A 15,443-nucleotide genomic window follows, 5' to 3' on the forward strand; every position below is an offset into this window, starting at 1 on the left:
GGAAGGATTTCAGACATCAAACAAACGAGTTTGTTCCTCAAAATACAGAGTACCGGGGATGCAGTCAAACATGTGCTTTAAGAAAATCAGGTTGTAGGTGGCGCAGTGGATAGAGCACCGGCCCTGGATTCAGCAGTACCCGAGTTCAAATCTGGCCTCAGGCACATAATTACTAGCTGTGTGACCCTGGGCAAGTCACTTAACCCTGATTTGTCTCACCAAAAAGCAAAAAAAAAAAATCAGGTTGGCAGCCCTAGAGAGGATGGATTGACTCGGAAAGAAAACCAAGGCAGAGACCCGAGGAGATGAGGACCGGAACCAAAATAGGGATGTTTTAGAGGTGGAAGCCATGAGAGCTGTCATCAGACTGGCTCTCTAGAGAATCATCTGGCCTTGACATGAACACAGAGAAGGCTGCAAGGGGAAAGTGTCTGGGAGAGAGGAGAGGCGAGGGCTAAGGAGTTCTGTTCTGGACAGGCTGGGTCGGCAGTGCCGACGGAACATGCAGCAGGTCAGACCAGATTAGAGCTCAGGAAAGTCTTGAGCTATAGACACAGATCTGAGAACCTTCTCCAGAGACAACTGAATCCCTGTCATTTCACAAGCATCTGAATGACAACTGCAACAAAACTAATATTTTGGAAATGCTTTGGTAACCCAGAAATTGACATGGAGTGGCACCATCTCCAATCACAGCTGCTGCTGAGACCAGCACAGCGCCTGGCACATCACAGGCGTTATTAAATGCTTGCTCACTGAGCGGAAGAACAAGAGACCTAGAGAAAGACCTCGGCTCCACCCTCTGCTCCTAATTATCTAAAGCGTTACCTTGGCCAAGTCTCCAGGTTTAGGTTTCTTCCTCTGTAAAAGGATGGAACCAGACACAAGTTCGGAAGGTCCTTCCTGTTCTCATCCTGTGATCCCTAGAATTTATAAAGCACATCACAAAACGTAGACCCTTCCAAGTTTCAAACTGACTACTGTGTGCTGATGGTAGGACCTCCATTAATATATTAGCATCTAACAAACTGAAAAGGTCAGAAGCTCTTTCCTTAACTTCCGGAAGGTATCCTTAGATTTCAAAGAAATGTTTTCAAACGGAGCCCAAGAAGCAGCCTCGATTAGGGGCAGGAGAGCTGCCTTGAGACAGATGAGCTGGGTTCAAGTGCACTGCTGACACAGTGACTATGGGAGCCTACAAAGTCCCCTAAATGCTCTGAAATCACAGCTTGAAATTTGTTTTCAGAAGATAAGTTTGTTAAAAAAAAAAAAAAGATAGTTTGTTAAAATGAGAGTAGACTGAACACTTTAAGAATGATTTAGGGGCAGCTAGGTGGCCCAGTGGATAGAGCACCAGCCCTGAAGTCACGAAGACCTGAGTTCAAATCCGGCCTCAGACACATAACACTCGTTAGCTGTGTGACCCTGGGCAAGTCACTTAACCCCAACTGCCCTCACAAAAAAAAAATGATTTAGAACACTTTAAAAACATCCCATAAAGGATATAAATACTTTACCTACACACCTGCCATAATACATATGCTCTGTACCACTGTGAGAAGCAGCAAATCACTCCCTCTGACCTATGGTTTCTAGAAAGTCTATGATGAGCCTCCTGAAAAAGTGTAGCAATGTTCGATTTTTTTGTATCACCCATCACCCTTTCCTTCAAAGAGAAAACCCAAAGCATGAGGCTTCCACCAGTATACAATGTTTTTAAAATGGGATCCTCACTCTAGAGCTGGAAGGAACCTCAGAAGTCACCTGGGGGCAGCTAGGTGGCACAGTACATAGAGCTCCAGCCTTGGAGTCAGGAGGACCTGAGTTCAAATCCAGCCTCAGACACTTGACACTTACTAGCTGTGTGACCCTGAGCAAGTCATTTAACCTGGACTGCCTCATCAAAAAGGAAAAAAAAAAGAAGTCACTTAGTCCAACCCCATTATTTTACAGATGAGGAAACTGAGACCCAGGGAGGCTGCATAATTTGTCAAGTCCTCTGACTCCACAGCTGGTGCTCTCTCTAGTCTAAAAAGTATTTAAACTATTGCTTGGTAAGTTGCTTTTCTAATCAACACAATCTCTATTTCCCCTTATTTTTATTGACTTTTTAAAAAATCAAGTACTTGCCATGGTCTAATTCTTCTAAAATAATAACAGCTAACACTGATAGAATGCTTTACAAAGTGCTTTCTCTCTTGGTTTGATGAGTTTACAATGTCACATAGGAAAACGATCATGAAAAGAAATGCCAAGTGAGGTTATGTTTCCTTTCCTAAGCAGTCATGTTAAAAACAGGAACTCTGAGAGACACCTGTCATAGGACAGAACCGGTGTCATGAAACAATGTGTTAGCGTGGAAACAATCCTGGAATTGTAAGGGAGAAAGACTGAACTTGTGATTTCACTGGAGTAAAGCCCTCCCAAATGAGAACACTCTCTCGACCAACACAGTTAGCTCCTTCTCTGTAACTGAAGAGTCTTGAAGAGCTTCCTAAAGCAGGGGTAGGGAACCTGCGGCCTGGAGGCCACATTTTGCCCCCTAGGTCCTCAAGTGCGGCCCTCTGACTGAATCCAAACTTCACAAAACAAATCCTCTTAATAAAAGGATCTGTTCTGTAAAACTTGGACTCAGTCAAAAGGCCACATGTGGCTTCCAGGAAGCAAGTTCCCCACCCCTGTCTAGAGCAATGAGATAAGGTCATACAGCCAAGATGTGTCAGAGTCAGGACTTGAACCCAGCTCTTCAAGGCTATACTACATATCTACCCCACAACAGCAGAGGCATCAAACACAAGGACTGAGCCTGAGGCACAGCAGCCAAACCAGAACAAAATGTAACTGGGAAATATTTAACAAAATAAATAAAAATACAATAAAACAAATTATGTTAATATGTGGCTTGCTAAGTCAATATGCAGCCAGATGGTAGCCCCCTTTCCCCTGGAGTCTGACACCACTATCCTATACTATACTATAGTTTGTCCTTTTGGGACTTTTTTTTCCCCATTATCATATATTTGAAAGAAAAGGCAATGTGGCACTTGGAGTCAGGAAGATGTGGGTTCAAATCTCACCTACTACAGGGGCAGCTAGATGGCACAGTGGATAAAGCTCCAGCCTTGGAGTCAGGAGGACCTGAGTTCAAATCTGGCCTCAGACACTTGACACTTACTAGCTGTGTGACTCTGGGCAAGTCACTTAACCCCAATTGCCTCACCAAAAAGAGAAAAAAAAATCTCACCTATTACAGATAGCCAACCTGAGACCCTGGGCAAATGACTTAACCTCTTGGTGCCTCAGATAACTCTCTAAAATCGCAGACTGGGAACATAGCTAAAATTCTGAAACAGATTTTAAAAACCACAGTTCTTCCTTTCATTATTTCATCCATTAAAAGGGACTCCGTAAAAAAGGCCTCTCCCAGTGGAAGCAGGAGGCCTGCCCAGGCCCCACTTAGCCATTGCCTCTCCTTTCTACTGCAGTTTCCATACAACTCCTCAGACCAGAGCGACCTGAAATTTGTTGGCTTTAGACAAGTTTTCCCACTCAGGCTCCTCACTTTTGAGTCTAGAACATTCACAAATGGAACCTGTGGAAGCTTCTACATGTTACATTCAAAATTGGGGGGGGCGGGGATTAGTACTTTTATGATTCCCTTGAGCTCTCTTTTCAAAAAAAGGAAACACGCACTCAAAATCTTTTGAAAATTTTCTCCAAGTGAAGTTCATATTCTTTCGGTCATGTAAGAAAAACCTGATAGAACACCAAATTCCCTACCACACTTTTGGTTCAATCCCTTGAGGCAGAGAGATCCAGGTTAAAAATAATTTAAGTTTCACCGCTCCCAGGGCAGATTTAATAAAAGTTGAGTAACAGTTAGCAGACTCCACGTGGCAGGACCATGGCTGAGATGAGAGGGGGCCCTGAGGGGGAAGGGGAGCCTTGCCCAAGGTGACACACAGGTAGGTACCGGATGGCAGAGTCTGGTTTTTGAAGGGCCTGGATTCCAAACCCTGCCCTCTTCCCTGAGATGAGTTATGCCTGTAATGACTAGCCTGGAGCCTTCAGTGTACCCCCTCCTCCATCTTTCCACCCTAATATAGCCAAACTTTCTAGTCCAATGGGGTGGAAATGTCTGCAAAGGAAGGAGGACCTTTAAAGGGGATCACCGCGTGGTGGGGTCACTCACCACTGCACTTGTGGTGCCCAAAAGGGTGGGGCAAACAGGATTGGCAGAAATCAAGCTTAGACAGGAAACCCCAACTCCAACCGCCCCAAAGAGGGCTGTCTCCTGGTCACCAGGCAGGAGGCACAGGGCAGGGGCCCCTTCCCCCACACTGCTCTGGGCAGGGAGCACAGGGGAAAGATGCCCCCTCCCCTAGGGCTCTGGGCAGGGGGCACAAGGGAAGGATGCCCCCCAATGCTCTTGGCAGGGGGCACAGGGGAAGAATGCCCCTTCCCCCACTGCTCCGGGCAGGGGGCACAGGGGAGGGATCCCTTACCCCATTGCTCTGGGAAGGGAGCACAGGGGAAGGATGCCCCTTGCCCCACACTGCTCTGGGCATGGAACACAGGGGAAAGATGCCCCCTCCCCTAGGGCTCTGGGCAGGGGGCACAAGGGAAGGATGCCCCCACTGCTCTGGGAAGGGAGCACAAGGGAAGGATGCCCCTTCCCCCACACTGCTCTGGGGCACAAACAGGAACACACAGGGACAAGGAGGAGGTTGACAGAAGGAACCTACTGAGATGGCAAAAAAGATCCCACCCACGCACACGGCCCATCACCACAGCAAAGGAAGGAGGAGCCACGCAGGAAACTTTACACACTTTACACAGGGGGAGACTGAGCCCCAAAGAGAGAGAGGGCCCCTAAAGATCAACTAGTCGTACCTCTTTTCAACAAATAGGTAAACTGAGGCCCGAGATGGGGAAGGAGCCATGTAACTCTCTTTTTGCTGACAGGGAAACTGAGGCCCAAGGAAGGGGAGGGATCTAACGGGAGCACCTGGTCTAACGACGTCATTATACAGATGGGAAAACTGAGGCTGGGGAGGGGAGGGCCTGGAGACCACCCGGCCTAAACCCCGCCCTTCATGGGCAGAGAAGCTGAGGGGCAGCGAGGAGCAGGGACCCCCAAGACCACTCATCCTGTGGCCTCGCTTTACGGGGGCGGACACTGAGGGGGGGAAGGACCCGAGGCTCGGGGGGCGCGGGGTTACCTGTGTTCTCCCCGCTTTCTGTCGAGGCCGCCGCCGCTCGCAGAAAAGAAAACATGGAGCCGCCTCCTCATCAGCCCGGACGGCAGGGGGAGGGCGGGCCGGGCCGGGCCTGATGGCGGGCGGGCGAACGGCGGGCAGGCGGAGCTGGGCGGGAAACGGGCGGGCACTCGGGTGCCAGGAGAAACGGGCTGCGCACGCGCACCCGGGCCGGGCCGGCGTCCAGGGGCGGGGCCGCGGGCCCCGCCCTCCGCAGCCTCCTGGGAAACGTAGTCCCACTCTCGCGCCCATTCAGGTTCTGGAGCTCCCAAGAAACCACAACTCCCAGCAGTCCATGCGAAAGCGCGGAGGCCTAGAAGGAAAGCTCGGCTCTCGGGCTCTCAGCTTTCCATGGAACCATAACTCCCAGGAGGCCAAGCGGCGACGCGGGAGCTCAGCGGATGGCCCGCCTGTCGGGGCCTCGTGTCCAAACCAGCACGTACGAGGGTCCAGGCCTGTGTCGGGGAGGGGCTGCTGCTGCAAAGATAAAAACGAAGCAGGCCGGGTCCTCCAGGGGCATCCACTCTAGTGGCGATACATACGCCATGTAACCAGATCGCTTAGCCTTACTGTCGCGCTGAACTACAACTCCCAGCAGGCCAAGCGGAAGAGGAAGGGGGAGAAAGAGGGGGCGTAGAGCCATGTGAGCCTTGCAGCCCATCCAGACCATCCTGTTCATTTTATAAACGGGGAAACTGAGGCCTGGAAAGGGGAATAATCATGACACCCAAAGGTGTTCACAGCCAGCACACGGATTATTTTCACTTTTTTGTAGTTGAGGCCCAAAGAAATTCAGTAACATGCCTGCAGCCAGTAAAGGACAGAGAGGGTGCTTTAACCCAGGACTACTAATGATAAATCTGGGGCTCCCTAGAGCACACTGGAACCAACCTTGGATTCTGTTTCATCCAGATCCTTCATTTTACAAATAAATAAACTGAGGTTCAGAGAGGGCATATGTCACGCCCAAGATCGCAAGAGATGGCAAAGCCAAGCTCAAGCCTGAGCTGACCTTAAATTCACTGCCTCAGGCATGGGGGCCTTCAGTTCTTGGTCCACAAGTCAACAAGCATTCAAACTTGGAAAGGCTCCCATGAACTGACGCAGAGTGAAATGAGCAGAACCAGGAGAACGCTGTACCCAGTAACAGCCCCACTGTGCGATGGCTGACCTTGATAGATTTGGCTCTTCACAGCAAAGCAAGAATCTAAGACAACTCCAAAAGATTCGCCATGGAAATTGCCATCCACACCCAGAGAAAGAACTATGGAGTCTGAATGCCGATGGAAGCAGACTATTTGCTCTCTTTTTCCTTTGTTGTTTTGTCTTATTGCTTCATTCTTGTGGTTCCTCCCATTAGTTCTAATTGTTCTTTATATCATGACTAATGGGAAAACATGCTTAACATGAATACCTATGTAGAGCCTATATCAGATTGTACACCTTCTGGGGGAGGGGGAAAAAATTTAAAACTCAAAATCTTATGGAAGTGAATGTTGAAAACTAAAAATAATTAAATATAAAAAAGGGGGGATAGCCAAAAAAAAGTCAACAAGCATTTATTAAGGACCAAATAAAAAATGTTTTTCAAAGAAAAATGAAAACAATCACATTCTACCTGAGAGAGTTTGGGTCCTAAAGCACTCTGAGGCCACAGAAAAGGCAGATCCTGCCCTTCTGCACGGGTTCTGATCTCCATGGCCACCAAACTGGCTGTGTAACCCTGGCCATGTCCCTTCCCTTCCCCAGATCTTCGTTCTCCTCTGTGAAATGAGGGGGTGAGACTAAATGATCTCTAGGACCCTTCCCATAAGCCTACAAGTGAGCCATTGCTATATTTTAAGTCGCCTGGAGTCCACGGAGGAGGAAGGGGAGGATACTGTACTCCTGCAGCAGCAGCATGGTCCAGGCCGTCACGAGCATAATTGCTGTATCATCACTGGCCCTCAGCCACCCCCAGAAAGAGCCTTCTTTCTGGCCAGGTTTGCTTATCAGTCACCATCCATTCTCTCAGTCATTCTGAAGCCTCTGAGCACTTCAAACCAGATCTGAGAGGTCCAGGTTGGGCCACATTTATGTTGTAGAAATAGCCTTGGATCTGAATCAGAAAACCCAGATGAGCATCCCAGCTCTGCTACGTGAGACTTTGGGGCAGTCACTTACCCCTGTCTGGGGCCCAGGCTCCTCCTGAGGAGATCAGACTTAGTGACCTCCAAAAGTGCTGTGGGAGGGGAGTAGGAGAAGCCGCAGGCAGAGTCCTTGTCTGCACCCCCCACCCACCCTCCTGACCATCTTCTTTCAGGTCCTGCCCAGTCTCTTCATCATATTTTATTCCAGGGGCCCCAGAGCAACCAGCCCAAGGAACTGGGTGGCAATGAAGGCCCCAGGAGCAAACACAGAGCTGGAAGGCGTCTCCAAGTTCACTAGTGCAGCCATTTCATTTTACATAAGGAGAAGGTGAGGCCCAGAGAGGGGCTGGGCCTCGAACCTCCGACTCTGATTCCAAAGCTGCATGTTCTTGTCCATCCACTCCAGAAGCACAGGGGCCCTTCCTTGTCTTATCTAAACTGGATCCTGGTCAGGGTCAGGACTCAGTGCAGGCCTTTGTATACAGCAATTGCTCAATAAATAATTGTTTGCTGACTGATTTTGTTCCCTCAATGGTGGCTCTAGCGGCCTCTTCGAAAGGCAAGCAGAGTCAGGAGACCTGGGCTTGAGTTCTAATCCTGCCACTGGGCAGCTCCGTGGTCTCGGGCAATGGTTTCTTCCTTGTTGAAAAGGGTTCAGATAAGGGCTGCACAAGCTCCTTCAAAGGACTGTCATGAGGAAACACACTTGACATGCTGTATTCTTGTGGATTCTTATTATTCTGGTGAGTGAGGCACAGGAGACTATTTAGAATAACAGCTGATGCCTAGAATTCTTTAAACACATCATCTCATTCCGTCTTGGCAGCAGCCCTCTGGTGCAGGGGACGCCAGTAGTCCTAGTCCCATTTGACAGAGGTGAATACTGAAGTTCTGAGATACACCCTGCCTGTAAGGGCCAGAGGCAGCATTCGAACTCAGGTTTCTCGTGACACTCTTTGCCATCCTGCCTCCCTGCCGTGGTATACATCCTATGAAGCAGTATGCAGCGCATAATACCATATCACATAATATACAATGTCAAGCACCTGTCATGAGAACTGGCATTTTTATAACCCTTTAAAGTTTGTAATGGGCAGCAAGGTGGCACCACAGTGTATAGAGCGCAGGGCAGAAGACTCATCTTGCCGGGTTCAAATCTGGTTTGTTTGTTTTTTCTTTTAGGCAGTTGGGGTTAAGTGACTTGCCCAGAGTCACACAGCTAGTAAGTGTCAAGTGTTTGGTCTGAGGCCAGATTTGAACTCAGGTCCTCCTGACTTCAGGGCCGGCGCTCTATCCACTGTGCCACCTTGCTGCCCCCCTGAGTTCAAATCTGGCCTGAGACACTTACTAGCTATGTGACCCTGGGCAAGTCACTTCACCCTGTTTGCCTCAGTTTACTCACCTGTAAAAAAAAATGAGCTGGAGAAGGGAGTGACAAACCACTCCAGTATCTCTGACAAGTTGCTTAACCAGTTTGCCTCAGTTTCTTCATGTGTAAAATGAGCTGGAGAAGAAAATGGCAAACCACTCCAACGTCTCTGCCAAGAAAACCCCCAATGGGATCACAGAGAGTCAGACACAACTGAATAAAAACAAAAGTCTGCAATGTGTTTTACATACATTATCTGACTTGAGCCTCCAAACTGCTGCTTAAGAGAAGAATGACAGATATTATCATTCCCATTTTACAGATGAGGAATTTGAGACACAGAGAGGGTCGGTGACCTGCCCAGGGTCTCTCAGCAAGAACCATGTCTAGAACAGAAGCCACTTCTGCCGACCATGAATCAGCCCCCATTGGTCAAGCATCTACCGTGTGCCAGGCACCACCCAAGGTCCTAGAGACTTCAAGATCAAAAGCAATCCAACCTTGCCCTGCAGAAGCTTCGTGCCTGTCCAGGAGACAATGGGTCCATATCGAAGAGAATACAAAGCACAGACCAAAGAAAGACCTTCGGAGGAAAGGAGGCTGGACGGGAGGCTGTGGTCCTCCTTGTTTTGCCAGCGAAATCTCGTAATAAAAACCAGGAGCTGGCTCCTCCTGAGACCTGCAGGGTTCTGAGCTTAGAGATCCTCTGCCCCTGCCCCCCATCATACAAACCCACAGAGGGAAGGGCCTTGTCCTGTGTCCCAGGGGTCATAAATGGCAGGGCTGGGAAGGCTCAGCGGTTAGCAGCAAGCAGAAGTATCTGGGTGTGCACCTGGAAGGAGCTCCTGCTCTCCATACCACTCTGCTCGGTTGTTCTGAAATGGCACACTCACATGCATACATACATGTATATATGCACACGCAGACACATACACACATCTGCCCACATGCTTTTATGTACATACCTTCCCATATACAGTCACATCTTACACACAACATATTCTCACATACACATACAATCTCATATATACACACACATACATGCTCACACCTCTGCCCACATACTCTTACACGTATGCCTTCCCATATACAGTCACATATTACACACAACACATTCCCATACACACACACAATTTCATATACATTCACACACTCATACCTACACACTCATACATACATACACTCACACACATACACACACTCGGAGGGCAGCACACGTGCCATGACGGTGGTGGTGGTGGTGGCTGCACAACCCAGAAGCAGGCCGATCGAAGGCCACTGCCTGAGGAGCTGGAATGTGCCCAGGCAGGGGTGGAGAAGGGATGGGGCCCAAGCAAACATCCCTCTGACCTCGCTCCCCCACCCCAGCCACAAGGGAGTGTCCAGGAGCACAGGGTCCTTTACTGTCCCATTAAACTTTCCTCCACTGAAGGCCTCCTCCCATGACTCATCATGGTTAGTGGGCAACCCGGGTTCCACAGGCAGTGCCAGCAGAGACCAAGCCGTGGCAAGTCCTAGCAGACTGGAAAAACTCCCGTCTGGGCCTGCTGCTGGACTGTGGGTCTGATGGAGGAAGCCCAGCCTCAAGAGCTTCTCTTGCCAAGTTCAAGGCTTTGGGGGGATGATTGGGGAAGGGGGGTGGGAGAACTGGGGAAGTGGGGGCTGCTTGGCAAGTGTTGGGGGTTGGGTTCTGCCCCAGCAGGGGACAGGACAAACCACAGATCAACCGATTTAGTCAATTAGCCAGCATCTATTAAGTAGCTAGGAGCACAGGGCAAGAGGGCTGAGCCTGGTGTCAAGAAGCTGTTGTGGCATCATTTTCAGTTACATCTGACACTCAATAACCCCATTTAGGGTTTTCTTGGCAGAGATACTGAACTGGTTTGCCATTTCCTTCTCCAGCTCATTTTACAGATGAGGAAACTGAGGCAAAAGTGACTTGCCCAGGGTCACACAGCTAGGAAGTTTCTGAGGCGGGATTTGAACTCAAATCTTCCTGATTCCAGGCCCAGAGCTCTATCCACTCTACCATCTAGCTGCCAAGGTCAAGGAGACCTGAGTCAAAATCTGGCCTGGGACACTTCCTAGCTGTGTGACCCAGGGCAAGTCCCTGACTCTCTCACAGCCTCAGTTTCCTCTACTGTAAAATGGGGATAAAAGCACCTCCTTCCCAGGCTTGCTGTGAGGTTCAAAGCAGAAAACATTTGCAAGAAGCCGGGCACACACTAGGCACCATAGCAATGCTTATCCTCTTCCTTTCCCTTTTTCCTCCCATGGCCCAAGCACTGTGCTTTCTAGGGCTATGAGAGAAAAGCAGAAGTTGGGGCCATTGAGGAATTTCTGTTCCTGGCCCACTGTGCTCCCCAGCTCTGCACCTGGCTTACTTTACTATTTCCCTTACTCATTAAAGTGGTCACGAACTCAAAAGGGGGTTTTGTTGTTTTGAGTTTGAAGGGTCCCAGAGAAAGATCTTTTAGCCCAGCTTCTCCCCTTATTTTACAAATAAGAAAACTGAGGCCTAGAGAGTTTCGGTCACACTGGGAGTACCCATCTGAAATAAGATTTGAACCCAAGGCCTTGACTCCAGATTCCATTCTACTGCACCACTGGCTGCTCAGTGCCAGAGAGAGAGCAGTTTTCTCCCTTCCCCACCCCTTTCTTGCAAACTGGAAAGTCGGGGCCACAGTCCAGGTGGAAAGTGTGCGGCCTGGCCACCGGCCAGGTCAGTATTTAGCAATAGCCTGGGAATCGGGGAGTCATAGACTCTAAGCCCCCGCCCTTACAAGTAGGTCTCCTTGGGCACTGGTTAACTTCCTTCTCCACCATAAAATGAAAAGAATGGGAACAGAGAACATTTGTTGGCTTAAATCCAAGGCGGGGAACATGTCCAATATCAGCCCTTTTAAATTGAGACTGGCTTAGGAAGGAGACTGGAGTGGTGTGCTTTGCACATATTAGACATTCAAAAGATATTTGTTGAACTAATAAGTGAATGAAACTATGGGAAATCCTACAGCAAAAAATTAAATGGAGGTAGGCATTTAAGTAAGGGACAGCTGGGTAGTGCAGTGGACAGAGAGCCTGGAGCAGGAAGACTCATCTTCCTGAGTTCAAATCTAGCCTCAGACATTTACTGTCTCTGTGACCCTGGGGCAAGTCATGTCACCCAGTTTGCCTCAGTTTCCTCACATGTAAAATGAGCTGGAGAAGGAAATGGCAAAGTACTCCAGTGTCTCTGCCAAGAAAAACCCAAATAGGGTCACAGAGAGTTAGACAGGACTGAACAAGTCATTTAAGTAGGCAGCAGGGGTCATTGAATTACAAGGTTGAAAGCTGGATGGGACTTTGAAGCCTATTTACTATTCTCAACTCCTCCTCACACCCCAACCCCAGTCAGACTCACACACACATTCACATCCCATCTCAGTGACTTTGCAAAGGCTGTACTCAGGGGTGAGCCAGAGCCAGAGATCGTTTTTTGATTTTATGTATTTTTTTTTCTTTTTAGGCAATTGGGGTTAAGTGACTTGCCCAGGGTCACACGGCTAGTAAGTGTCAAGTGTTTGGTCTGAGTCTGGATTTGAACTCAAGTCCTCCTGATTTCATGAGCCAGAGATTGTTAAAGTCATTGTGAGCATTTGCACCTCAGAATTCAGGCAGATACAAATCAGGGCCTGATTCACTGTTTTGCAGATTGTCTCTAGACTTAAGAAAGCAAAGGAGAAAATGTTAATGAGGCCCATTAAGCTTCTAAGTGTTTCTGGAGCCCTTTGTCTCCACCCAGAGCTGGTGCTTAAACATTTCCCAGCAGCCCCTTGACCACTGGTACTGTACTTTGCCTGGCATGTTTTTCCTTCTTACCTTTCCCCCTTGGAAACCCTTGTTCCTTTCAATATGCCGGTCAAAGTCACCTTTTCTGCTGCCCTTTTCAATCATCAGGATTGTCTCCAACACAAGCATTAACATCACTTTGTATGCACTTATCTGCAAGTCAATAAATATTTATTAGGTGCCTGCTGTGTGCCAGGCACTGTGCTGAGTGTTGGAATGCAACGAAAGGCTTTCTGGAAGCGCACGGCCTAAAGGGGGAGATGACATAAAAACTAGGTAAGAACAAGACACAGGCAGGAAAAACTGGCAGTACGCACCGGAGCGAAGGCACTGGCATTAAGATAAATCAGGATAGGCTTCCCATAGAACAGAGGACTTCAGCTGGGCTTGAAAGAGGGCAGGAGGCAGACATGAGGAACGGAGAGCATTTCAGGTTTGGGGCACAGCCAGCGCTAATGCCTGGAGGCTGGAGATGGAGCATTACGTGAAGAACAACAGGGAGGTTCACAGAGTATAGAAGGAATACAGTGTAAGAAGACTAGAAAAGTTGGAGGGATCCAGGTTTTACAAGGCTTTGAAGGCCCAACAGAGGGACTTATATTTGATCCTGGAGGTAATAGGGAGCCACTGGAGTTTACTGAATGGGGAGAGGGTCAGTGGACAGAGAGAGATTGAAAATAAGTGAGACAGCATGGATAACAGAGGAGATAATCTATTGGAGGAAGTGGGTTGGAATGGGATCCCTTGTGCAGGCAGACATGGAATTCTCCTCCCCCAGTAGAATACAAGCCTTTTCAAGGATGTTTTGTCTTTGGGTCCCTAGTTCTCAGCACAGAGTATTTATTAAGCGCTTGCTGAATTCAATGAAATTGAAGTCAATTCATTTTACAGAGGTCTGGAGACAAGGAACTTGCCCGAAAGATAAACAAGCAGGCAGGAGGGGCCTGAGACTGTGCACATGTCACTAAACCTTTCTGAGACTCAGTTACCTCCTCCATATAATGAGGGTGCTCAAAAAAAGGGAAAGGATAGATGTTGAAGGGACTGGGGAAAAAACAGGCACACCCTAGGACACCATTCAGGAGGCTGGGAACCAGACCATGGACAGCGATCTGGGACAAAACCCCCAAAGTCGCTGAACTGTGCATAACCCAATTATACCACTGCTAGGTCTATACCACACAGAGGTCAAATAAAGAGGAAAAGGACCCATGTGTACAAGAACATTACAGAGACTCTTTTCGTGGGGGCCAAAGGAGATACTTATTGGTAGGTGTTAGGAATGTTTCTTGAATGAATGCCATAACATATCACATAAATCCTCTAATCACTCAATCAATTAAGCTCCTACTGTGTGCCAGACATTGTGCTATGGGATGGGATGACAAAGATGCCTTCAAGGAACATACATGCTAATGGGGGAGATGACACATGTATGTGTGTGTGTGTGTAAGAATGCACACAAAAAAGATACAGATTAAATACATCATTACTTTGGGGGAAGGCACTAATCCCCCACTGGGTCAGGAAAGGTGGTGGTCTGAAAGACACAAAGGCTCCTAAGAGGCAAAGATGGGGAGGGAAGGCCTTCCAGACGTGCAAAGCCCTGCAAAGGCTTTGCAGAACAGAATTGTTCTCAGCTCACGTGAGATAGTCTGCCCACTTAAGTCCCCAAAACAGAAACCAACTGAACAGCCTTCTAGTGGGAGCTAGAAATGGAATGTGTTGTGGTCACTGTTGATGTAATCACAAGAATGAGAGATTTGGAATCTGAGGACCTAGGTTCAAATCCACAGCTCTGCTTCCTCCTGGCCTCTTCTGACCATCTCTGGTAGCATACACTCAGAGGTCTTCTAGAAACTTTAGTGGCTTCCAAGGACAGGATGAGTCATCACTTGGGTCTGGGAGGGATGAAATACTTCCTGGCTACTTCTGGCCATCTGACGGCTGAGCCCTGAAAGGACTTCTCGTTTTAATCTGATGTGGTAAACTGAGTGGTCTCTTAGTCATTCCACTAAAACATGAGAGGCCAACAGGGGACCGTGGCAGTCAAAAGCAGAGACTGTTCAGGCCGGTTCTCTTTTGGATAACACTTACCAGGTGGTACTACGTGACTGAGGGGGAGGGCAGGTCTTTCTCTGGTTGGCATTATGGTGCCCTTGCCCATGGAACAGCTAGTGTAAGGGGATGTCAACTACAAGAGTTTCTACCATAGCCTCTGTCTGCCTTTTTCCCTTTTGGTGTTTGTGTTTTCCTGGTTTTAGGGGACTCATACAAAGGTGGAAGTATCTGGGGTTGGAGATGACCTTGTCAATTTGAAGGGTCTGGAAGAGGGAGCTAGCTGTTGGCAGAAGAAGCTTCTGCAAAACAGAGGGAGGCCACCAAAAAGAGGATTGGCCCACACCTGGCACTGGGGTGTTATGTAACTAGGTAGAAAAGCAAAACGTGTGAGAAAGGGGGTCCTAAGCCCCCAAATTAGAGGCAGCCTTCCCCAATGCAAAAGTCATGACAGGGTATAGAACAGGGTATAGAATCAGGGGTGGGGATCCTGTGGCCTTGAGGTCACACATGGTCCTCTAGGTCCTCAAGTGCGGCCCTTTCACTGAATCCAAACTTCACAGAACAGATCCCCTTCATAAAAGGATTTATTCTGTACAGCTTGGACTCTGTCAAAAGGCCACACCCGAGAACCTAGAAAGCCATATGTGGCCTCGAGGCCTCAGGTTCCCCACCCCTGGAATAGGCTGAAGTGTTCCAGCCCTTGTGGGCCCAGCAGAGGTTCTCTGAAGCTAGAAATGAATGTCTAAAATTTCAGAGATGTGGGTAAAAGGGAGGGGCATAACCCTTACCTCCTAC

The 15,443-nt window shown here is 48.6% G+C and overlaps 1 protein-coding gene across 4 annotated transcripts in view; it reads right to left on the minus strand.

Moving 5' to 3' along the window:
• Positions 1 to 5,418, minus strand: part of ATL3 (atlastin GTPase 3) — a 35,231-nt gene extending 29,813 nt beyond the window's left edge. For 3 of the 4 annotated variants that reach the window (XM_020968061.2, XM_020968064.2, XM_020968062.2), the window contains exon 1: positions 5,223 to 5,418. In XM_020968061.2, the coding sequence (XP_020823720.1) occupies positions 5,223 to 5,277 (55 nt within the window). In that variant the 5' untranslated portion in view covers positions 5,278 to 5,418. Of the gene's footprint in view, positions 1 to 828; positions 924 to 5,222 lie in introns of all 4 variants that reach the window. The other variant, XM_020968063.2, reaches the window with a different exon arrangement.
• Positions 5,419 to 15,443: the final 10,025 nt, after the last annotated feature.

Source organism: Phascolarctos cinereus, unplaced genomic scaffold, assembly GCF_003287225.1.
Source record: "Phascolarctos cinereus isolate Bilbo 61053 unplaced genomic scaffold, phaCin_HiC Scaffold_9;HRSCAF=440, whole genome shotgun sequence".
Lineage (NCBI taxonomy): Eukaryota > Metazoa > Chordata > Mammalia > Diprotodontia > Phascolarctidae > Phascolarctos > Phascolarctos cinereus.